Genomic DNA, 26,218 nt, shown 5'->3' with positions numbered 1-26,218 from the left:
AGTGCTGCCGCCTAGCGCCATTGTATTCGTATAAGAACTAGCTTCTATTTTTAAGACATAGGGGGCGTCCTTTACGATTTCGTACTGTACGACCCTACCTAACCGCTGAGGATGCTGGGACGATTTCGGTGCCATACCCATAACAGGGGCAACGTTATGGGTAAGGGGGTTGCTACTCTATCCCTTCAAGGTGACACTGCGTATTTCGGTACCATGTTGGGGTAGAGAGTTAAATGGAAGGGAAATTGTTTGTAGGCCGTGTGCGGCTATGATGGGTTAGGTGGTATGAGATGGTATCAATGTGTCAATTAACCTATCGAGTAGAGAACAAGCGATTTCAATGCGTAGTTTACACGCAAGGAGGCTTCATACCATTTGCAAAAGGAGACTAGGCAACTTAGAGTGTAAAATAGCAGACGGTTTTACGCTCTAAGTCGCTTGGTCTCCTTGTGTTAATGGTAGGAATCCTCATGCCTGTAAACTATGTATTTTTCAAAAACACCACCTCTGGGGCATTGTGGGCCATTATTGAATAGACCACTTCGATTTAACTATAAGAGGGAAAGACAAGGGGGTAAAATTTTGCCTTCTATCTCGGTTTTTAGCGCCTGCGCTGTAGGTTAGGGGAATCATGAGAGTGTGCAGAGACGGCAAGGGATCATCCCCCTTGTACGTCCCGATATTCAGGGTTTCCTACCCCCATTTTTACACCGAAATGATCCATGGGAAATGCGTGTGGTCGAATGGGATTCGTTCCAATGGTACTAAAGCGTAGATGAAACCAGTAAATTCCCAAAACAGGCTCCTCCCTATGCGCTTCGAGGCTCTTACTGTTACTTGAATACGTTCCTCACTGTATATAAAGAGCAGATGGGAAAGGGACCCATATATCTGTTCTTTTTTCGGGTCCCTAGGAAACAATATTTATTCGAGAAAAATTTACCGCATTGCGGAGTCCCTTTTTTCCTTTTATGTAATTAATGTTGTTATTTTTAAGAAACAGTTTGTTTATTAGATGGCACAGAGCTAGGCCTAGGTCCACAATGAAAGGGTTGATCACCTTAATGTCGATCTAAAGACAGCTTGAAGGGCCCGGGAAAGTGGTTTTTTATTACTTTAGTTTTTCCGTTAGCTTTATGAAGCTTGGGTTTTATTAAAAAATTCTCTCTTTTTAATAAGCTAAGAGAGGACAATTCAAATATTGGCAAAAGTCTAACATAATTTAATATAGTTTAATTACAATTATAGTTGTACACTAATTTCAATATATATTCTCTTTCAGTCGTTCAAATTGTTTACTCAAGAGGGAAATTGATAAAATTTGTCATAAATTTATTTGTTTAACTAAAATTAAGTCGTTTACTAAATATAATTATTTGGGGAACTATGTAATCGAATCAGGGTTATAACCACTAGAGTAGACAAAAATACTCGTCAACACAATTTTTTTTTTAATGAAGCTTAAAAATTAGTTTTAATTGCAATTAAATTAATAAAACTTAAATTCTAAAAACTTCGGAAAAGACTTCAATGTAATCTTTCGGATTATAAAATCCTTAAATTTTTAACTTGAAACGCTTCAAAAAGCGGTCAAACCAACTTAGAGATAGTACAAGTTGCACTTGCTACAGCACGTGCAACTTGCGTGATCGAGTGGGCTGTGGTACCCGGTACAAAATAGACCTTTTCGACGTAAAAAAAGGGACAACAAGAGGGGGTTGATAACTTGATATTTCCGTCTATGGGCACTCTCATGATACTATAGCGTTGACGCCAAAAAGTGAAATGGAAGGCGGAGTTTTCCCCCCTTAGTTACATCGAAATGGTCGATTAAGACCACTCACTGTTTTGTCCGTCATATCTCATTTTACGTGACCGAAAATTTCACCCCTCCAATAGCTGTCATCGGAGATAGGGAGTTGCCTATCCTATTGGACCTATAACCTGAAAACAAATTGCCTCACCAAAGTGGGAAATAAGTAATTTTTTTAAACTGGACATTGGGCCAGACCGCCAGAGACCTCCCCTTGGCCTGGAATAAATAGACCATTAATTTCACCATTATAAATGGCCAAGGTCCAGTTTGTATAGTTAAAGCTATACTGGCCATATGCCCAGTTTAAAAAATAAATCCTTATTTTCCAAACTGAGTCCAATACACTTGGCACTCACTGGACACATGCCCTATAAGAAATTTTGCTTATTTCCGGCCCTACCTGGTAGTGACCCCTGTTGAAAGTCGGCGGTATCAGAAATCGGGAACTGTCGTCTGCTGCTCTACAAAACGCGAAAAAATCGTTTTGAAGGTGATTTTTATTTACAATAATTAGTCTTAATTAATTCTAATTATCGTTAAATTTAGATGGCCTCTGAAAACGAGAAGAAAACCGATTCAGCTCAACCAAAAGAAGCTCCCAAGAAAAAGAGTTGCTGTCATAGAAAAATTTACAAAGCAACTGAGGTAGTAATTAAGTTTAGGGCAAAAATTAAATTTAAATTTAACTTAAAATAATTAATATTTATTTCAATGACAGCTTCCTTTATACGATGCCCCTAAAACTGGTCATCAAATCCAGTATGAAGTTGTCAAAGCTCCTAAAAGCGCTTTAGAATCTTATATTTCAATTGGAAGGAAAAGCATCGAACAATACGCGGGACCCTTAGAGGTAAGTGTTAACCCTTTGTCTACATTATGTTCTAATGTAAATTATTTTACAATTAATGCTGATTAATTTAGGGAGCTAAAGATAAAGTGGTCCATATTTATGAAACTGGAGTCGCCCATACACAATGTATGACAAATTTAATTCAGGGTTCATACAATAGTTGACAAAAACCTCTGGGAAAACTCAGGGAAATAAATAGTTGACAAAAACCTCAGGGAAAACTCAGAGAAATAAATAGTTGACAAAAACCTCAGGGAAAAATCAGGGAAATAAGTAGTTGACAAAAACCTCAGGGAAATTTCGAATTTTTAGTAAAATTCAGGGAAATTTGCGTCAAACAGGGGCCAAGTAATTAAGCAAAATGTTTGTGAACAACCCTCCATAGGATTAACATTACACCCAACTTTGGAGGCTCATAACTCTGGTTCTACTTGAGATACGGCGATGTCCTTTGATTATGTTATAGTCCTATTTATCCCCCATCCAACCATACTAAAGACTTTGGGCTACGACAAACAGGGGCCGAGTAATTAAGCAAAATGTTTATAAACATACCCCCCTCCATAGGATTAACATTACACCCAACTTTGGAGGCTCGTAACTCTGGTTCTACTAGAGATACGGGGATGTCCTTCGAGTATGTTATAGCCCTATTTATCCCCCATCCAACCATACTAAAAACGTAGGGCTACGACAAACAGGGGCCGAGTTATTAAGTAAAATGTTCAAAAACATCCCCTCCATAGGATTAACATTACACTATACTTTGGAGGCTCATAACTGTGGTTATATTAGAGATACGGGGATGTCCTTTGAGTATGTTATAGTCCTATTTGCCCATGCCCCTTCCTTCGTTAACATTTGCACCATAGGGAAGTATATGGGGAAAAACCTGGATATATCAGGGAAATTTGTTTTCCCAAAGTTGTATGAACCCTGCAATTATTTAATTCTGTTTTAATTTGTATTAATTTAATTTTAATTATGTATAGCTTCGTATGAGTATATTACGGCAGACGCTAATATGATTCCCCGTGTTGGTGCAATTACCGTTGGTGGTTTAACTGGTTTATTAGTCGCAGCCCGAAGTACAATTTTATCAAATTTCAATTTTGAAAGTTTAAGTTTAAGTTTCAAAATCTAACGATTAAATTTTTGCAGAGGGTTTCTTCAAGAAAACCTTGTATGGCACAACGGGAGCGCTAATCGCAGCGGCTATTTGCTATCCTAAAGAAGCCAAACAGATTTCAAATCAAGCGATAACTAAGATACAAACCGATGGTTTCACCGCTGTCAAACAGCAAACTGGTTAATGTCTACCTAATCTTTTATTTAGATTTATCTTGAGTTGCCTTAAATCGTCTTCAATTTTAGGCCTATTTTGCAATATTCTATTTTAGGCCTACTAAAAAGTAGACAAGTCGATACTAGCGCCGCCTGGCTATCAGCGCAGGAAACCCTGGAGGGAAAAATAAAAAATAACACGCGTCGATTTTTTTACTTAGCGTCGTCTGCTAGACGCAAAACAGTGGGTTTATTTTCTTATGTCCAGTATTATTTATTTTTCCCGCGAGGGTTTCCAGCGCTGATAGCCAGGCGGCGCTAGTATCGACTTGTCTACTTTTTAGTATAGGGAGTTGCACATCCTGTAGAGCGTCGAATGTTTTTCACGCGCATCCTTCATCAATGATTTAGGCCCAAAATTGTATAACTAATATTTTTGGGCCTAAATTGCTTTATTTTAAAGATAGGCTATTTAGTAGGCCTGTGCGGGTAGTGATTTTTGGGTTTTGGGTCGGGTACGGGTAGTTGAAAAAACTTCCAATTGGGTATCGGGTCGGGTACCCGGATTTCTAACGGGTACTCGAATAATTAGGCCTAGCTAAACTACCATTAGTCGGGTGCTTTTCGGGTAGCAAAAAATCATATCGGGTACTTATCTGGTTGAAATACTTTTATTTGTGAAAAAAATAAGTGTCATGAAAGACTTGGATACCATTATGGCGAAAAGTACAAAAATAAGACGCTTAAGGTGGAATTCATAAACTTGGGACGCAACGCAATTTACTACAGGCAAAGGCAGGGCAAACTTCCGCCTTTTGCGCACGACGCCCTGCCTTTGCCTGTACTAAATTGCGTTGCGTCCGACGTTTATGAATTCCACCTTTAATCTATTAGCGAGGATTAAAATAATGAATAATACTGAGCATTGTGGAAAAGTTTACTCAAACTTAAGTTCTTCTAAGTTCAAGAAACTTTGCCAAACCAATACCCGATTGGCATAAGCCTTGTCACGGGTAATGAGCGGGGAAATTTAAGTATTCGAATAATTTCGGGTATTAAGAAATTAAGTTTTCGGATACCGGGTACTCGCACAGTCCTACTATTTAGGCCTATTTAGTAAGATCACTTTTGGCCTATTTTAAAATTTAAAAAGAAAACAATATATATTTTTACTAATTCCCCCAACTGAACTGACCATAAACTAGAAAGTAAAACCAAACCCTTATGCACTTTAGGGTACGATTTGAACGAACTCTTCAAATGGGACGTACCAAAAATCCCAGAAGTTCCTGATTTCTCTTCAATCCTGGCTAAGATTGGTGTACAAACACCTGTAAGGAATAATCACTAAAAATTAAATTTAATTAAAAACCAAAATTAATTATGTTTAAATTCTTAACAATCAAGAAACCGAAATCGGTGGAAGGCGATATCGGTCAGAGCAATCCAGCTGACAAGGATATGTACACGACGAGAAGCAAATAAATTAGTTAATAAAAGCTGTAAAGGAAATTAGTAATTACTAATTAGCAAAAAGAATAAAATTATTAATTACAAATGAAGACAAAATTTAATTTAATTAATGAAGAATCTTATTAATGTAATAAAATTTGACTAGTTTGATGATTAGATTAGCTTTACAGAAAAAGTTTTCTTAATTAATTTCAATTTGGTTGTAATTAAAAGTCTTAATAAAACAGTCTTGAGTGTTTATTATTTATTTAAAGGGAAATTAATTTTAATTGCTTTAGATTAATAAAATAACATTGAAATCAAATCTTTGTTCCATTAATTTTAAATATTTAAATACTAATTAAGTTCGCGGAATTAATGACGTCATGTGTTTCAAACAAGCGCCATCTATTGGTGGCTTTTAGTTTAATTAATGATTTCAATGTTATTTTATCAATATTAATAAAATGATTAATTCTCCCTTTAATGAAGGAGTTTCGCTCCCATTGGGGTAAATAATTAGGATTAATGGTGGTGCCATCTATTAGCAGATTTTTGTCGCGGCTAATTATCAGTCTGGGAAACGACAATTTTTTAAACTGGTCCTTTGACCGGCGAACCCCTAGCGTCCAAAATAGTAAACTAGTCCTTAGGCCAGTGATCCCCTGGGCCCTAGCGTCCAAAATTGTAAACTAATCCTTGGACCAGTGATCCCCTAGCGTCCAAAATTGTAAACTAGTCCATGGACCAGCGAACCCCTAGCGTCCAAAATAGTAAACTAGTATTTAGGCCAGTGATCCCCTAGCGTTCAAAATAGTAAACTGGTCCTTGGACCAGCGATCCCCTAGCGTCCAAAATAGTAAACTGGTCCTTGGACCATCGAACCCCTAGCGTCCAAAACTGTAAACTAGTCCTTGGACCACTGATCCCCTAGCGTTCAAATTGCAAATTAATCCTTGGAGCAGTGATCCCTAGCGTCCAAAATAGTAAACTAGTCCTTGGACCAGCGAACCCCTAGCGTCCAAAATAGTAAACTGGTCATTAGGACTGTTCCCCTTAGTTTTCTACATAACCGCAATTAATAGGGCCCGAGGAAAGCGTCTCTACTAATCCCACTTGGCCCAGATACCACTAATAAACTGGTGCCAAGGACCAGTAACCACTACTTCATGAATTTAAAAACTGCTTAAAGCAATTAATAAACTGATTTTTGGCCTAAAGACCTCTATTTCCCAGACTGTTAATGGCTACCTAACTGACCAATCAAAATGGCGTGTTATTGGTCTAATACTTCGGACAATGGGTTTTATTATGCGAAACTGATAATAATACTGAATCGTAATCATTTTACGCTTCACTTCAAAAGACTTAAAAGGATATAAAATTACCGGTAATTTGTAATTTCATAATTAATTTAAAATTAATATTAACATTAAAGTAAGACAGTGTAAGTGCATCACAGCCATCAGTTCTTGGTAATTTATGTTTCAACAAAAATAACGTCACTTTTACCAAGTTATTTTCAACAGGTTACACAAGAGATAAACTTACCATGGTAATCGTAAACCACAAATGTTTTATCGTAATACTCCGATAACTTAACTATGGTAACAATAAGCTACCAATATTAAAAGCGTACTCTTAATTTTACCATACTTGAGATTACTAGAGGTGTGCGGGTAGTGATTTTTCAATTTCGAATCAAAAATATTCTTCTCGGGTATCGGGCGGGTACTCGAATTTTTGTCGGGTATTCGGGTAATTAGACTTAGCCGAAAAATGGTTGTCGGGTATTAAAGGGATGTACAATCCGTTATGTATGGGCGTGTCTATAAGACTCAAGAACTATATTTTTTAGTAGTAGTGTTACTATTTCCTGGAGTAGTGATTAGGCTGTCGTCTGCTTGAACGTCTGTTTCTACGGTAGATGCCCATTCTGATAATGCTACGAACTTCACGCATGCTCAGTAGAGCTATATTTGATGGAAGATAAGTTTGATATAGGCCCCGCCCATACATAACGGATTGTACATCCCTTTAAAATTTAAGACTAATAGTTATCGAGGCGAGTATCCGCATACCCCTAGAAATTACTCATTATTTTTTGAAGCATATTGTAACATTACCATGGTAAATTACCACTAAATTACTAATGACTTTTAGAGTACAGAACGTTCATGAGTACAACGGTAACTGATTATAAAATAAGAATCAGTAATTCACTAATTTTACTAACTAAGCTGTAATTAACTATAATTAACTGTAATTTAATTTCAACCAAATACGAATTGGTAATTTATAGCAAATGATAGTAATTAAAGCCTGTGACACACTTACCTGTATCTTAATTATGACGCCTAAAATATCAATTAAAGTTAAAAAAAGAGACAGACAGCAATTATTTTTCTCTTAATTACTAATTGGGACTAGTTAATTAATTATAATTAATTAATTAAGGATGGGTGATAAAAATTAAAGGGCTGTGAATGTCTCCATTAAGGGCGTCCTCTGTCGTCTGCCCCGAATCTCAACGGAACCCTGAGGAGTTCCGCCACGGTGCATTGGACTGTTATAACGATGAGGTTTATGATAAAAGTCCGATTCGCTATGAGAATAACTGCGATTCTCGGACAATCCCGAGCGGTCAAAGGTCGGGCTATCGTACCGTCTCTCAGGGTAAACTCGGTAATTATCCGGCGGGGGTAAATTACCCCCTCGTAAAGAGACCGAACCCCGATGGCTGTTGTTATCCACATTCCGACTGGCTATCCTGATGATACGCGTTGAGCCGTCCGTCGGTGGTCTGAATGGAACGACATTCTAAAGACAAAAACGAAATGGTAACTGGACTGTGAACATCGTTTCAAAGACTTAGGCGACGTGGATGTAAAACTTGACATAACAGGGTTGCCACGGAATTTTCAGAACCAAATTCCCCGACTTTTCCACCAGGTTTTCCCCGAGCATTTTCTGAGATTTTCCCTGAGCTTTTTCTGAGATTTTCCCTGACATTTTTCTGAGGTTTTCCCTGGCATTTATCTGAGGTTTTCCCTGGCATTTATCTGAGGTTTTCCCTGGCATTTATCTGAGATTTTCCCTGGCATTTATCTGAGATTTTCCCTGGCATTTATCTGAGATTTTCCCTGGCATTTATCTGAGATTTTCCCTGACATTTTTCTGAGATTTTCCCTGACCTTTTTCTGAGATTTCCCCGAGCTTTTTCTGAGATTTTCCCCGAGCTTTTTCTGAGATTTTCCCCTAGCTTTTTCTGAGATTTTCCCCGAGATTTTTCTGAGATTTTCCCCGAGATTTTTCTGAGATTTTCCCCGAGCTTTTTCTGAGATTTTTCCCCGAGCATTTTCTGAGATTTTTCCCCGACCTTTTTCAGAGATTTTCCCCGTCCATTTTCTGAGATTTTCCCCGACCTTTTTCTGAGATTTTTCCCCGACCTTTTTCTGAGATTTTCCCCGAGCTTTTTCTGAGATTTTTCCCCGACCTTTTTCTGAGATTTTCCCCGAGCTTTTTCTGAGATTTTCCCCGACCTTTTTCTGAGATTTTCCCCGACCTTTTTCTGAGATTTTCCCTGGCATTTATCTGAGATTTTCCCTGACATTTTTCTGAGATTTTCCCTGACCTTTTTCTGAGATTTCCCCGAGCTTTTTCTGAGATTTTCCCCGAGCTTTTTCTGAGATTTTCCCCTAGCTTTTTCTGAGATTTTCCCCGGGTTTTTTCGGAGATTTTCCCCGAGATTTTTCTGAGATTTTCCCCGAGCTTTTTCTGAGATTTTTCCCCGAGCATTTTCTGAGATTTTTCCCCGACCTTTTTCAGAGATTTTCCCCGTCCATTTTCTGAGATTTTCCCCGACCTTTTTCTGAGATTTTTCCCCAACCTTTTTCTGAGATTTTCCCCGAGCTTTTTCTGAGATTTTCCCCGAGATTTTTCTGAGATTTTCCCCGACCTTTTTCTGCGATTTTCCCCGAGATTTTTCCCCGAGCATTTTCTGAGATTTTTCCCCGAGCATTTTCTGAGATTTTTCCCCGACCTTTTTCTGAGATTTTCCCCGAGCTTTTACTGAGGTTTTCCCTGACATTTTTCTGAGATTTTCCCTGACCTTTTTCTGAGATTTTCCCCGAGCTTTTACTGAGGTTTTCCCTGACATTTTTCTGAGATTTTCCCTGACCTTTTTGTGAGATTTTCCCTGACCTTTTACTGAGGTTTTCCCCGACCTTTTTATGAGGTTTTCCCCGATTTTTTTCCGAGATTTTCCCTGACATTTTTCCGAGATTTTCCCCGACCTTTTTTCTGAGATTTTCCCTGACTTTTCCGGCCCATTTTTAGAATCCCTAACTTTTCCAGATTTTCCCTGACCCGTGGCAATCCTGCCTAATGTAAATGGGTCTTAAAAAGGGATCATTACGTACCTGTCGTTTTGGTTTTCTTTTCATGGCTTCTTCGTATTCGCGTTTTCTTTTCCTGTCCTAAAATGAAGCGTGTAAAAACTCTCCAATTAACAGCGAAACTCCGCGCATGCGCCTCTTATAATATCATGATTATGCATCACCATAAGTTCATAATAGATTCATGATAATATCTGACGCAATAAGTTAGGCCTAATCTGACTTACGAAGAAGCTAATGATGCAGCTTCCAGGGACCCAAAAGACGATTGAAACAACTATCACTGTTCCGACGATATTGTCGTGTAGGAATTTCACTGAAACATATCATCATGACGTCATTGTGACCTTTTCAATACGATTTGACCTTAGGATCGGCAATACTTACTAACACTATTGATGTTTATGTCCTCGATAATATCCCAGAACCTTTCTACAATGTCTTGAACGGTTTTCTTGCATTCACCCTTTTTTAAAAATGAAATGTGAATGAAGCAAGCCAAGGCCCGCCTAGCAGACGTCAACGTTGATCAGTACTTACTTTTTCGCAATATCCGTGAATGCAAGGGGTTCCGTCCCTTAATATCTCCACCGGTTCAATGGGACTGCATGTCGTGTTGGGAGAAGGACGACAACATCGCTTACAAGCGTCCTCCTCTGCGGGGAAAACATACCATTAATCGAGGGGTCCGACATTTACACGAAATCCCGTACGCTTCTCGCAAAATCTTTCACACTAAATCACGAAATCTTTCACACTAAATCTTTCAACTAAATCGCGAAATCTTTCACACTAAATCGCGAAATCTTTGAAGAAATCACGAAATAAAAGAGCAAATTCCGAAATCTTTGGCGAAATCACGTAATCTTTGCCGAAATCAATGAAGAAATCGCGAAATCTTTGTCCAAATCAAAGAAATTCCGAAATCTTTGGCGAAATCACGTAATCTTTGTCCAAATCAAAGAAATTCCGAAATCTTTGGCGAAATCACGTAATCTTTGCCGAAATCAAAGAAATTCCGAAATCTTTGGCGAAATCACGTAACCTTTGCCGAAATCTTTGGCGAAATCACGTAACCTTTGCCGAAATCTTTGGCGAAATCACGTAACCTTTGCCGAAATCTTTGGCGAAATCACGTAATCTTTGGCGAAATCACGTAATCTTTGTCGAAATCAAAGAAATTCCGAAATCTTTGGCGAAATCACGTAATCTTTGCCAAAATCAACGAAGAAATCGCGAAATCTTTGTCGAAATCGCAAAATCAAAGAAATCCCGAAATCATTGCGAAATCGCAAAATCAAAGAAGAAATCCCGAAATCTTTGTCAAAATCGCGAAATAAAAGTAGAAATCCCGAAATCCTTTGCGAAATCATGAAATCACGAAATCCGTTCGCTGCAAATGCAACTTGTTTAGGGGGTGGGGGTGGGGGGCGTGGCAGCTTACCTTTATCACACATACACGACAAGAGTCCCAGAGTCTCGCAAAATGGAACGCATTCTCCCCCTTTGCACTTGCCCCTATCTAAACAAGGGGTGTTATCGGGCTGAGGAGGGGAAGGCGGACACTCGCTGCTTTCTCCGGTACAATACGCTTCTCTTTTACAAATGGTTCTTTGTCCCTCGCGGCAAATCATTCCAGTCGAGACCAACTGGCAACCCTTGCAGCACGGCGAGTTCTTATCGCTGCAAATCGCGCCCGCTCGCAAATGGCACGTTAAATTGCAACAAGGGTCCGTGTCTTCGCTGGTTGATAGTCCGGCGTCGCATTGCTCTCCTTCTTCCACCAAAGAATTACCGCAGAACGATTCTTCCGGCTCTAAATTATAATAATTACGAAAGAATTAATGAAGACTGGGGGGAGGGGGTATTAGAATGCGAGTTATTACTGGAGAAGCATCGACTGGCTTTCGCTAAAAGTACAGCTCGGATGGAACGAACGCTGCACGGTGAAAACCTCTGCAGATTTAAACTCGTTAACTTTATTTCAAACATGCCGATTTAAGTTTAAAAACGATGATTACCTTGTTGTTAGGGTCGTAACCGCTAACTGAATAAGTATACCTGCAATTACAACCAAATTTATGTAGCAATTAACGCACAAATATTTACTTCATAACTTCACCATAAACTCATACTGTCTCTGTTATACTGGGAACGGTACCATATGACAAAATAACATATGGTACAATGTGCGGAACTAAAATGGAGGGTTCTAATTCCATCGCGTCACAATCATAGCTAACAGCGTAATATCGCTTCACAGGTGGTCAAACTAATCAATTACCACGCCTAACGAATCAATTACCACGCCCAACCAATCAATTACCACGCCTAACGAATCAATTACCACGCCCAACCAATCAATTACCACGCCTAACGAATCAATTACCACGCCCAACTAATCAATTACCACGCCTAACGAATCAATTACCACGCCTAACGAATCAATTACCACGCCTAACTAATCAATTACCACGCCTAACTAATCAATTACCACGCCTAACGAATCAATTACCACGCCTAACGAATCAATTACCACGCCTAACGAATCAATTACCACGCCCAACCAATCAATTACCACGCCTAACGAATCAATTACCACGCCCAACTAATCAATTACCACGCCTAACGAATCAATTACCACGCCTAACGAATCAATTACCACGCCTAACTAATCAATTACCACGCCTAACTAATCAATTACCACGCCTAACGAATCAATTACCACGCCTAACGAATCAATTACCACGCCTAACTAATCAATTACCACGCCTAACGAATCAATTACCACGCCTAACGAATCAATTACCACGCCTAACGAATCAATTACCACGCCTAACGAATCAATTACCACGCCTAACTAATCAATTACCACGCCCAACGAATCAATTACCACGCCCAACTAATCAATTACCACGCCCAACTAATCAATTACCACGCCTAACTAATCAGTTACCACGCCTAACTAATCAGTTACCACGCCTAACTAATCAGTTACCACGCCCAACTAATCAATTACCACGCCCAACTAATCAATTACCACGCCCAACTAATCAATTACCACGCCCAACTAATCAATTACCACGCCCAACTAATCAATTACCACGCCTAACGAATCAATTACCACGCCTAACGAATCAATTACCACGCCTAACGAATCAATTACCACGCCCAACTAATCAATTACCACGCCCAACTAATCAATTACCACGCCCAACTAATCAATTACCACGCCCAACTAATCAATTACCACGCCCAACTAATCAATTACCACGCCCAACTAATCAATTACCACGCCCAACTAATCAATTACCACGCCTAACTAATCAATTACCACGCCTAACTTTTAAAACAAACTGAAAGAAACGAATTGACTCACATCAAATAAGAGCCACCACCTCTGGAATCGGGGGAACACTCTTCTATATCGGCATCGTGCTCGCTACCCCAATTATGCCCTAATTAAAAACCATAATTATAAGAGAATTCGCGATCGTTAATTAAGGAGATAATTAACAACTTTACCAAATTCTTCAAATTGTCAAAACGCACCGGGTGGAGGGGGGGGGGGGAGAAAAATTTACATTTATTTAATGAATGTTCACATATGGTGTTCAACGAAAGTCTCTATTTGGCCAGCAGGGGAAGGACCCAACAATTATTATGAAAGTATATAGTGACCATGATCAGTCTTTAAAGTACCATAAGTCCACAGGGCAAAAAAAAAAAAACGTTTATTCATTGCTAGGACGTACCAGTTTAAAAAGTCAATAAATGGGGGTTTCTGGTCCTTGGGACCAGTTTCATTAAATTCCAGGACTACTTTTTAAATTCAGAATGTGGTGTTTCTGGTCAATGGGACTAGTTTATTAGTTGGTTGGACCGCTTTTTAAATTCACTATGTGGAGTTAACGGTTCTTGGGACCAGTTTATTTATTGATTGGACCAGTTTATAAATTCACGGAGCTGAGGGTTACTGGTCATTGGAACCAGTTGGACCAGCTTATATATTCAAGAAAAGGGGTTTTCTGGTCCTTGAGACAACTTTACTTGATTGGACCAGTTAATACATTCACGAAGTTGGGAGTTTCTGGTCCTTGGGACGAGTTTATTAATTGAATGGACCAGCTAATAAATTCAAGAAGTTGGGAGTTTCTGGTCCTTGTGACCAGTTTATTAATTGCTTGGACCACTTCTTATAATTGAAATGTGGGGGTTCACGGTTCATGGGACCAGTTTATTAATTGCTTGGACAACTTTATGTAATTGAAATGTGGGGTTCATGGTTCATGGGACCAGTTTATTAATTGCTTGGACAACTTTATGTAATTGAAATGTGGGGTTCACGGTTCTTGGGACCAGTTTATGAATTTACGAAGCTGAGGGTTACTGTTCATTGGAAACAGTTTATTAGTTGCTTGGACCAGCTTATAAATTCAAGAAAAAAGGGGGTCCTTGGGACCAGTTTATTAATTGATTGGACCAGTTAATAAATTCACGAAGTTGAGTTTCTTGTCCTTGGGACCAGTTAATAAATTCACGAAGATGGGGGCTTCTGGTCCTTGTGACCAGTTAATAAATTCACTTAGTTCGGGGTTTCTGGTCCTTGTGACCAGTTAATAAATTCACTTAGTTCGGAGTTTCTGGTCCTTGTGACCAGTATATTAATCGCTTGGACCACTTTTTGTAATTGAAATGTTTGGGTTCACGGTTCATGGGCCCAGTTTATTAAATGCTTGGACCACGTTTTATAATTGAAATGTAGGGTTTACGATTCTTGGGACGCTAGGGGTCACTAGTCCAGTGACTAGTTTAAAAAAGACTTATCATGATATACTAAAAGCGTTTAGCAAGGAATTTTTGCCATGAAAAACGAAATAATTCCGGTAACGTTAAATCCTTCCCTCTGGCGGTCAAATTGAGAGTTACTTAAGTTGGGAGTAAAACTTACCATGAGCCGTGACCAAATCGGCCTCTCTGGTAATAACGGGTTGACCGTAATGATTTCTCGAAGTGCTTAAGCCAGAATTCAAATAAAGTGTATTGCCATTTTTTACATAGCCTTGAAAGAATTAAGCATTCTATTAATTAAACAAAGCTAGCGTAATTAACTATATTTAATTAAATTTAATTTACGCTGAAGCGACGCGACGCGACTAAAGCACGCAAATCTAAAGCCAGTTAAGCTCAGAGAATGAGGCCATGGTAATCTAATTCTAATCTAACGAGTTCACTACTGATTGCTACTAACACTACGCCAAACTAATCCTAATTTCTAATAAGGCTATTTCGGACACTGTTAATTGCCTACTACGTCACAGAAATGCGGTTTTTAACTAAGCGTTTTGCATTTGACTGCTCTGAGATCACTCGCGATTAGTTTAAAGCGTAATCTCTAGAACTAGAGCAGCTCGAGCTCGGATTGTTCATTGTATTCTATTTGATTGGAGCTCGACCTGAGATCAGCTCGTATTTACTGATCACTCTATAAAAAGACCAGTGATCAGTACGGATGATTCGCGCTCTAACTGTGGAAGTGGAACGGCTCTGATTTCGAAATCCCATAAAAAATCCGAAATCAGTAACGAAATCACGAAATTAACAAAGAAATCACGAAATCAACAAAGGAAATCACGAAATCAACAAAGAAATCACGAAATCAGTAAAGAAATCACGAAATCAGTAAAGAAATCGTGAAATCACAAAATCAGCAAAGAAATCGCGAAATCCATTACAAAATTCACGAAATGAAAATCAAATGCAATCATAAAATCCGACGAAATCACGGGGAAAACCTCAAAACCAACGAAATCACGGGAAAAACCTCAAAATCCAACGAAATCAAGGGAAATACCCCGAAATCCGTCGAAATCACGGGGAAAAAATCGCAAAACCCGTCGAAATCACGGGGAAAAAAAATCGCAAAACCCGTCGAAATCACGAAAAAAAAATCGCAAAATCTGACGAAATCACGAAAAAAAATCGCTAAATCCGACGAAATCACGGAATAAATTGCAAAATCCGACGAAATCACGGAAAAGAAAATCGCAAAATCCGACGAAATCACGGATAATAAAATCGTAAAATCCGACGAAATCACGGAAAAGAAAATCGCAAAATCCGACGAAATCCTCTGGATTTTATCAAATTTCGAAATCGAACAAAATCCGACGAAATCCTCTGGATTTTATCAAATTTCGAAATCGAACAAAATCCGACGAAATCCTCTGGATTTTATCAAATTTCGAAATCGAACAAAATCAAACGAAATCCGAAGAAATCAAATTGGATTTCAAAATCCCGTACATTTTTTCAAAAACGTCCGACCCCTCGAACATATCGCATTATCCCCCCATCATCCTTGGCCTCGAGATTTAGCGAATAATCATCTGTCTTTTTATACAGATCAGCTCTGAACAGATCTCAGGTCTGACAAGCAGTGACGTAGTCGGCAACCGTTTCCCGCTATGGGAGGGGGGGACGAAGTTTGACTCTAATACTAACCTGGACTGCAAATTCCGCCGACCGAATTGCGTCTGGGCGAGCCCACATATGCAAGCCCGAGTATCCCACCCTCAAATTTTTGGTCCGTAAAAAGATGGGCCAAACAGAACCATCGATGATGTCCAGTACGTGAAAAGACCTAATGAATTCAGTTCAATCCAGTTCCGAGAAAAGAGAGCGAGAGAGAAAGAAAAGGACACCATAATGGAAAGCCCGTTTAAGCATATTTGAAAATTTTGCCCCATTCTTAATATTTAAAGGGTCTGTAAAGCAGCCATCAGGGGTGGGTTAATGTCATGTGTCACAGACACGTGACTGAGGAAAGGTGTACGTGGTTCAAAGAAACTTAGCTGAAACTACCACTTCGGGTAATTGGTGCTGCAATTTTGCGAAAAACAAAGACCAGGTGTCGAGTCCCACTGCATGGGGATCAGTATTTGTATTTTGACATCACGTGGTGCCTGTGACGTATTTCAAATTAATTTTAACCACCCGCTAATGCCTTCTTTACAGTCCCCTTAAGCCAAAATAATACTAGTTCTATGGACAATTTTGAGTCGAAAATTTTAATGGAACTTCAATCCAATTTTGCCCACTTGAGGGACACCCCCTAAACAAGTTACGAACATTGGATTCTTTTAGGGATGACCCCTTTATTATATTTGCATTCTGTGTTCCGTTTCTTGCTTAAATTTAAGGGGTCATTCATAAAAACTGAACTAACGCAAAAACGGCGGCCAATGTAGCAAAATCAGTAATGGAAGTTAAATTTTTGACCCATGGAACAAAATCTATCTCTATGGCTCTACCACCCTCCCTATATTTAACCTTAGCCCACTCGATCACGACGCAAGCTTTGTGTCGTTGAGCGCGTGATCGAGTGGGCTATGATTTAACTGAAGCCAACGAACGGCAAACCACGTGATCCATAGCTTCTTAAATTGATAATTAAACGCAACAAGAGCAATACTTATAAAAAAAGAGCAATTGTTTCTTGCAAATTTTCAAAAACTACTTCATAATCGCGTGTCTTATCATAACATTAAAGAAATGTTCAAAGGGATAGTAGCGCATAAAGAAAGAGTCAAATTTCCTATCAAATAATGTTTTGGCGACATCTGGGGAAGAGACTGACACCAATATGACGTCACTGGCGTTGATTACGGTACCCAAAAGTCACCGGTAGGTGGCGCTGATCAAGCGTAATTAAAAGTATCAGGACCTTCATCAAAACTAAATTAAACGCAAATAATGTTTTGGCGACATCTGGGGAAGAGACTGACACCATTATGACGTCACTGGCGCCGATTATGGTACTTAAAATTCGCGGGCAGATGGCGCTGATCAAGGGTAATTAAAATTATCAAAACCTTAATCAAAACTAAATTAAACGCAAATAATCTTATGGCGACATCTGGGGAAGAGACTGACACCAATATGACGTCACTGGCGCCGATTACGGTACTCAAATTCACGGGTAGGTGGCGCGATAAAAAATTATCAGAACCTTCATCAAAATTAAATTAAAAGCTACGCTACTATCCCTTTAAGAACATACTCTAAAAGCCTCATTTTCTTTGGCTAAGTAAATGCGAACATTATTAATTAGCATTTAAGATAATTAAGCTTAATTGCGCAAGCGATTCTGCTAATGAGTAATTAAGTTAAGTTATGGGGGGCGATTGTTATTGTTGTTGATGTTGGGCTGACCTATACTACAAATTCCGCCTGGTCTGAGTAAATCGGTGGAGGCAATGTAGCCAAGGCCTAAGACGCTGCGGTCTGACTCAAAACTCTGATGAGTAAAGAGGTGACAAAGACATTGATTAGGATTGCACGTTCTCGAAAAAACCTGAAAATCATTTACGAGCCACTTTTATAAACCAAGTTTCAAACTTAAGAACAAAAATACCCCAAAGACCTAAAATTAACGTTAAATTAATTGCCAATACTGATATCGAGGCAATCTAATCCTCGATTAAAGCGTTGCCTACGTTATTCAAGGCCTGTGCGCGGTAGTTTCGAAGGGGGAGGGGACTTAAGAAACGAGACTTCTTATTTTCTCCCTATTTTACCGCGAGATGGCATTGATAGCTGGACCGAAACGCGCGCGAAAATGAGTATATTATTCCAAGCGTGAGAATATGAACATTTAAAATCATTTAAAGGAATACCGAACTGATTTAAAAATTATCTCAAATCTAAAGAAAACCTTACTTTTTTGAGAGTTTAAAGTAACAGGCGGCTCCATGATCACCCCTAGCATGCTGGCTAATCTTCTGGACACGAATTTTACCTTGCCAAAGGCAGGAACCAATCAGACCTAATGCACTAGGTCCCATTGGTTCTTGCCTTTGGTTTAACTAGCCTTTGCCAAGCTTAGCCAACGTGTAGCAGAAAAGGCATCTTTCAGGGGCATCAACGGAGCCGCCCTTTGCTTTAAACTCTTCTGATTCCAAAAATTTGTTTGATTAATATTTAAATATGAGGGAAAACACAGAAAAAACACTTCGAAAACTTGAAATTTGGGGGCAAAAACAAATTTGCGGAGAAAATGTTTGGCGGGTTTTTCTCCTTGCTACGTCACTCACGGCATCTCGCGGAAAAGCCGCGCGCGCCCGAGATTCCCGAGTATACCAATGCCGCGCGAATCTGAATAAAATAGGCTTAACGCGGCGCTGAGACACTAACAGGCGACACGTGAGCGACATCTAGAGAGAAAATTTCTCCTTACTACGTCATCAAGCGAAACAAAATTTTAACTAGACCTTTTCAAAACACAAAACTTTGATTGCAATTTAATAAATTGCTACGAAACCAAATACAAAAGTAAACATATCATAATAAACTAGAATTTTCAAGGATTTTTTTTCCCATTTTAAGTTTGTGGGTGACGAAAATTATGGCACTAACACTTAAAGTGCAGCTAATAGCGCCTCAGGTGAGAGAATTTGGCAACTTAAATTGCCAAACGAAAAATAAAAATCGGCGCCACGCACAGCCCTTAATTAACGTAGGCAACGATTAAAGGGTCTGCCTCGAAAGAGAAATTTAAAAACGCCATCTATTGACTTTTTAAATCATCATTGAAAATCAGTGTCATTAATTTTCCCAATAAGTGAAAAAAAAAACTATGGTGTTCTTTAACACCCGGTATATCGGTAAAACCAATGACATTAGCGTCATTACCTACAATACCAGGAATCCATAAGCTAATATCATAAGTTTATAAGTGATATGTTCCATCAGTATGATGACACTAAGTACCTATGCTTCGTAATGCTATAGACTTAAGGCGCGTTTTCAATCAAGATTTTTTTGAACAAAAATTAAGCTTTTGCTTCAAAAGTAGCAGCGGAAAGCCGAAGCAAAAAATCTTGGTGTTTTCAAACAAGCTTCAAATTCAGCTTTTCGTCTTTTCAGGCTTTAAACCTTCGAGAAGCAGATATCTAAATGAGTTTGATATTTGCTTCTCATTTTCTTTAAGCTTTTGCCGCTCAAAAAGAAAATGACGTCTACACACATGAAAATGTAATTTAAGTCACGCCCACTTGTAATTTTTTATTCTTTTGAAGCTTGTTTGAAAACGATACGAGTTTCAGCTTTTCCGTTTTAATTTTTTTGAAGATTTTTTATCTTCGAAAGCCCGTCAAAAGTTCCCAAAAAAGCCACAGCGAAAAGCTTGGAAAAAGTTGATTGAAAACGGGCCTTTACAGCTCAAGAACGACAAGCGAGAATTGAAGTATTACACTCGGTGTTAATTTTGCAATCCATCTAGGTCCTATTTATGGTGGAATAGAGTGCTGTCAGTTGTGACGTCAGATTCAAGGTTAAACGTCACGAGTCTGCCTTTAGCAATGGGCGGCCATGACAGTTACCCTCTTTTCTTTATGGGAAAACAGCATGGGTGACGTCACACCGGCGCTTCTGACAGCACTCTATTCATGAACGTAGGACGCAACGCAATTTAGAACAGGCGAAGACAGGGCGTCGTGCGAAAACGTCTGCTTTTTGCGCACGCCGCCCTGCCTTCGCCTGAGCTAAATTGCGTTGCGTCCGACGTTTATGACTTCCACCATTAAGTCTGCATTACTAAGCCTTTGACAGCGTCCGACCAGGCGTACTTCGCTTTGACCTACCTCACTCCACGCCAAGCTCCAGTTTCTAAGTTACCAGTGACAAACTTATGGAAGGAACATATCTTATAAACTTATGCTAATATTAAGGAATAATTTCGCCTCAACTCTGACGTCTTTCAGTGATTTCATTGGTTGTTTGTGCGCGCATGTGCAGTAATGCGCTTATTAGCTTATGAATTCCCGACAATACTTAAGAGAGAGTTAAGGGTTGTAAATAATGGTCTATTTCTTACTTCCAATAGATCTCGAACGTTCCAGGTTGATCTAGCCATATTATAATGAACTTTGCCGGGTTCAACGGGAGTTGGTTCATTGTGAACGTTGACTTCTTGTATGACGAATCCCATTCCTCGGAAACCACTTTGCTTATCGTTTTCCCTCCATTCCGTTTCCAGGAAGATTTTGTTCACTCGGTCGATAAGTGAGATCTTCCAAGTGAAAAAAAATACGTATCTACGTCATAAACTAGGCCTAGTGATAGTCAATATTGTAAATTATCCAATCAGGGTTCATACAACTTTTGGAAAACTAATTTCCCTGAGTTTTCCACGTTTTTCCCGTGTACGGAGTATCCTATGGAGGGAAGGGGGGATAAATAGGACTATAACATACCGAGGGGTCGGACGTTTGTCAAAATCCCGTACACTTCGTTCGAAATCTGTTTAAAATCTCTCTCGAAAATCTCGAAATCCCGAAATCTCACGTCAAAATCTAAAAATCTTAAAATCTCACGTCAAAATCTAGAAATCCCAAAATCCCTATTTTAAAATCTGAAAATCCCGAAATCTTCACCTAAAATCCCGAAATCTCACATTAAAATCTAGAAATCCCGAAATCTCACATTAAAATCTAGAAATCCCGAAATCTCACATTAAAATCTAGAAATCCCGAAATCTCACATTAAAATCTAGAAATCCCGAAATCTCACATTAAAATCTAGAAATCCCAAAATCTCACATTAAAATCTAGAAATCCCGAAATCTCACATTAAAATCTAGAAATCCCGAAATCTTAACGTAAAATCCCGAAATCTCATCCTAAAATATCAAAATCAGAAAATCTCCTCGAAATCCGAAAATCTCCTTGAAATCTGAAAATCTCCTTCAAAATCTGAAAATCTTGTTCCAAAGCCCGAAATCTCCTTCAAAATCTGAAAATCCTGAACAAAATCCCGAAATCTTCTTCGAAATCTGAAAATCTCCTTTAAAATCCCGAAATCTTCTTCGAAATCTGAAAATCTCCTTTAAAATCCCGAAATCTTAAAATCTTGGACTAGATTTCCAGATTTCTAAAATCTGAGTCAGAATCTCAAAATCTGGGGCAAAATCTCAAAATCTTTGTCAAAATCTTGAAATCTCAAAATCCCGTACACTAAAATGCCGAACGTCCGACCCCTCTTAACATACTCAAAGGATATCCCCCTATCTCTAGTGGGACCAGAGTTATGAGCCTCCAAAGTTGGGTGTAATGTTAATCCTATGCAGGGAATGTTTACGAACATTTTGCTTAATTACTCGGCCCCTGTTTGACGAAATCCCAAGTTAAGTACCATTGGAAAGGGGGCAAATAGGACTATAACATACTCAAAGGACATCCTTGTATCTCTAATATAACCAGAGTTATGAGCCTCCAAAGTATAGTGTAACGTTAATCCTATGGAGTGGGTATGTTTATGAACATTTTGCTTAATTACTCGGCCCCTGTTTGGCGTAGCCCTATGTTTTTAGTATGATTGGATGGGGCATAAATAGGACTATAACATACTCAAAGGACATCCTTGTATCTCTAATATAACTAGAGTTATGAGCCTCCAAAGTTGGGTGTAATGTCAATCCTATGGAGGGAATGTTCACGAACATTTTGCCCCTGTCTGATGCAAATTTCTCTGATTTCCCTGAATTTTACTAAAAATTCTAAACTTCCCAGAGTTTTCCCTGAGGTTTTTGTCAACTATTTATTTCCCTGATTTTTCCAGGTTTGTATGAACCCTGTATAAACTAGTGATGGCCGATATCGTAAATTATCCAATGTCAATATCAGAGCTTGACCGATTACGATACCAAATAATGAATGGTATCAAAATATTACAGGTAAATAATACTTTACTGGTAAAATACCATTACATTTTTGTAAAGGTGTCCGAGTCCTAATTTTTAGGATGCGAGACCAAGTGGGAAAGAGGACTCGTCGAGTCAAGTTTTCCACTACTCGCACTTAAACTAAACAAGTCCGAGTCCGAGGACTCACGAGTACCCGCATATTTCAAGAAAAACAGGTTTTGAGTCCGAGTCCGACGATCCGCGAGTACCCGCAAATTTATAGGAAAAAAGGTTTCGAGCCCTAGTCAGAGCAGAGAGAATTTAGAAGGGGAGTGGAAGGGGTGGTTTGGAATGTAGCGCAACGTCGTCTGCTAAACGTTATCTAGGCAGGTCGATTTCTGGTATGATGCGTTGGTAATAGATAGATTTTAGAACACGTGACCGGAAACTCGCCTACCCCAAAAAGCTCAACGCGACATCTTGTTTGGGCGTCATAACGTTTAATAGTGTCAAAGGGGGGCCTTCCACTCCCCTTCTAAATTCTCTCTGGTCAGAGGACTCGCGAGTACCCGCAAATTTATAGGAAAAAAAGGTTGTGAGTCCGATACCGACGACCCGCGAGTACCCGCAGATTTCTAGAAAAAAAAAACGTTGCGAGTCCGATACCGACGACCCGCGAGTACCCGCAGATTTCTAGAAAAAAAAACGTTGCGAGTCCGATACCGACGACCCGCGAGTACCCGCAGATTTCTAGAAAAAAAAACGTTGCGAGTCCGATACCGACGACCCGCGAGTACCCGCAGATTTCTAGAAAAAAAAACGTTGCGAGTCCGATACCGACGACCCGCGAGTACCCGCAAATTTTTAGGAAAACAGGTTTTGAGTCCGAGACCGACGACCCGCGAGTACCCTCAAATTTATAGGAAAAAAGGTTGCGAGTCCGAGACCGACGACGCGCGAGTACCCGCAAATTCCTAGGAAAAAGGGTTGCGAGTTCGAGACCGACGACCCGTGAGTACCCGCAAATTTATAGGAAAAAATGTTGAGAGTCCGAGACCGACGACCCGCGAGTCCGAGACCGAGGACTCGCGAGTACCCGCAAATTTCTAGTAAATTACCAAGAAGTTGATGGTGCCTTTGGAATTCCTCCCACCCATATTCTCGTAGAATCTATAATCGGCCACCAAAAGTAAGGAACATCTGGTTTGGGTGGGTTCCCATTGAAATGATTCGGCCGTTTGTCTGGCTTCGCGACTTTTACTCAATGGCTCCTCGGACGTTGACTCCGTCGAATTCCCATCTTCTTTAACGAACCCGCAAAAACTGGGACTTTAAATGAAGAAACAATAATTATAGTTAAATCTTAGCAATTAAGGGAAAAAGTAGAGGGGCCGATCACTTGCGAAATAGAGTGTACAAACGCCCATGAAATCAGATTTCCAACATCTTGAAATTTTGGGTGAATTTTTGAAATTTTTTGAAATCTTTGGAAATCTTAGTCGAAAACTTTGGAAATCTTAGTCGAAACTTTGGAAATCTTAGTCGAAAACTTTGGAAATCTTAGTCGAAATCTTTGGAAATCTTAGTCCAAATCTTTGGAAATCTTAGTCCAAATCTTTGGAAATCTTAGTCCAAATCTTTGGAAATCTTAGTCCAAATCTTTGGAAATCTTAGTCCAAATCTTTGGAAATCTTAGTCCAAATCTTTGGAAATCTTAGTCCAAATCTTTGGAAATCTTAGTCCAAATCTTTGGAAATCTTAGTCGAGGTTTTTAAATATTTGGAAATCTTAGTCGAAGTCTTTAAATCTTTGGAAATCTTAATTGAAGTCTTTAAATCTTTGGAAATCTTAATTGAAGTCTTTAAATCTTTGGAAATCTTAATTGAAGTCTTTAAATCTTTGGAAATCTTAGTCCAAATCTTTGGAAATCTTAGTCCAAATCTTTGGAAATCTTAGTCCAAATCTTTGGAAATCTTAGTCGAGGTCTTTAAATATTTGGAAATCTTAATTGAAGTCTTTAAATCTTTGGAAATCTTAATTGAAGTCTTTAAATCTTTGGAAATCTTAGTTGAGGTCTTTAAATCTTTGGAAATCTTAGTTGAAATCTTCGAGAATTCTAGTTGAAATTTCTGGAAATTTTTCGAAATCTGTTGAAATCATAAAACTTTTATGGAAATTTTGAAATCTCTGTTGAAATCATGAAATTTTTCCAAATTTGTTTGAAATGTTACAAAAATTTGGTGAAATTATAACCAAATTTTTGTAAATTGTAAAAATTGAAAATTTTCAAATCTTTAGAAATCTGAAATCGAATGTACATATATTTTTTGGAAAGTGATCAGCCCCTGGGGGAAAAAAACTACTCTGAATAGTAGTACTTTGCGTGTTTTGAATTATGATTCCAGGTTAATTTAGCGTCAGATCCTCTGTAAACGATCATGCTGGCGTTATTGTCCTCGGGCAAATGCCTCCAAGAGGGTTCGATGATGTAAAGATCTTCGGGAGTTCTGATGGAAGCGGTCAGAACTCCCTCCTCAATGTGAGCGCTAACATCGGAATCTTTCTCCCCAAAAACTCTCCCCTCAAAAAATAACTCCTTGTCCACCCAAACGGGTCTCTTTTGACCCGAAGCATCGACCGTGTAAGCTTTAAAATGCGACGAAAGAAGGCCTTTCGAAGGATTTAAAATTAAACGAAATTGCCTGGAATTAGACCAAAATTAGGCCTAATTTTAGCCGTCGTTTAAACCTATTAATTCCTTATACCTTCCTAAAGCTCGAAACGAAACTTCTTTGATGGTATTGAAACGGTGCGTGCTCTGTTGAATACCGCGCTTCGTAACCGAGTGACTTACGTCTTTGGCTTTTAAAGTTTCGAAGTATTTTAGACCAGGGACTGTGGAAGCTAAAAATCAAGATAATTTTAACATTAAATTAATTAATTTAACGTTAAAATGTATTTAATTTAATTAACCTCCGCATGTCATGATTTGAAATTGTAAACATTGCAACAAAATTGAAAGCGTCGTTAGGCCTTGGCCTAAATTAAAAAATAACATTTTTTTCAAGACTAAGACATTTAAAAAACTATAGTCAACAACCGAGGAGTTTAATTACGGAATTCGGGTTTAAATTAATTATATTACATTATTATTTAAATTTGTACTTTAAACGTTATAAAAGTATAAATTTATTCAACCGCAATGCACACCAGCTGCCCGAAGCCAAGGTGCAACCAGTTGCCAGTGGAAGGCGCGGACAGCGCGGACCTGCCCACTTATACGGCCGGTTTTCCAATGGCAATTTGGCATTTTACATGGAGTATTTTTACAGTAGTGGTAATAAATATTTACATTATATGCATTACAATGCCTTAAGACCCCACTTGTAATACTCCATGGTGGAACATTTTTGGCATGTGAGGTACAGTGCTGGAAATAAGGTGAATTTTGTAAGTGGTCCTCAGGACCAGTGACCCCTGTTGTTGGAATTATTAAACTGGTCCTTGGGACCACTGACCCTCGCGTTAATAATTATTTTACCGGTCCCACTATAAATAAAATTTCTAAAATGGTGAGAATAAAAAGCGCGTAAAGACGCGAAAGAAAAGAAGCTGAGGTATACGGGACTTACGAGGTTACCGCCCCTTTTCGGAGAGTTGTTCTACCAAGGCTACGGAGCGCGTTCGACGACAGGGAATGTCAGCCACTAACTAAAGGCCGCCGACAGGTTATGGCA

The 26,218-nt window shown here is 39.0% G+C and overlaps 2 protein-coding genes across 2 annotated transcripts; one reads left to right on the top strand and one right to left on the bottom strand.

The window, feature by feature from the left end:
- Window positions 1–2,158: 2,158 nt before the first annotated feature.
- On the top strand, window positions 2,159–5,651 carry Mic26-27 (MICOS complex subunit 26/27). The gene is made up of 8 exons (XM_089851573.1): window positions 2,159–2,306; window positions 2,363–2,461; window positions 2,535–2,666; window positions 2,738–2,792; window positions 3,659–3,754; window positions 3,828–3,974; window positions 5,186–5,283; window positions 5,358–5,651. Exons 2-8 carry the CDS (start codon window positions 2,363–2,365, stop codon window positions 5,433–5,435), a joined length of 705 nt encoding a protein of 234 aa, XP_089707699.1. The 5' UTR covers window positions 2,159–2,306; the 3' UTR covers window positions 5,436–5,651.
- On the bottom strand, window positions 5,495–25,688 carry Tace (ADAM 17-like protease Tace). The gene is made up of 17 exons (XM_089851574.1): window positions 25,455–25,688; window positions 25,247–25,385; window positions 24,860–25,183; window positions 23,600–23,810; window positions 20,676–20,870; window positions 18,014–18,155; window positions 14,751–14,861; window positions 13,325–13,330; window positions 13,179–13,257; window positions 11,821–11,860; window positions 11,686–11,755; window positions 11,244–11,615; window positions 10,340–10,455; window positions 10,187–10,265; window positions 10,027–10,115; window positions 9,824–9,880; window positions 5,495–8,222 (listed from the first exon to the last, which is right to left on the bottom strand). The coding sequence occupies exons 1-17, from the start codon at window positions 25,537–25,539 to the stop codon at window positions 7,875–7,877; spliced, it is 2,463 nt and encodes an 820-aa protein (XP_089707700.1). The 5' UTR covers window positions 25,540–25,688; the 3' UTR covers window positions 5,495–7,874.
- Between the last annotated feature and the right edge of the window lie 530 nt (window positions 25,689–26,218).

Source organism: Phalangium opilio, unplaced genomic scaffold (genome assembly GCF_054372755.1).
Source record: "Phalangium opilio isolate 3A_F unplaced genomic scaffold, DU_Popi_V2 ptg000105l_1, whole genome shotgun sequence".
In the NCBI taxonomy this organism is placed as follows: domain Eukaryota; kingdom Metazoa; phylum Arthropoda; class Arachnida; order Opiliones; family Phalangiidae; genus Phalangium; species Phalangium opilio.
The sequence above is the reverse complement of the archived record's forward strand: the minus strand, read 5'-3'. Positions and strand labels throughout refer to the sequence as shown.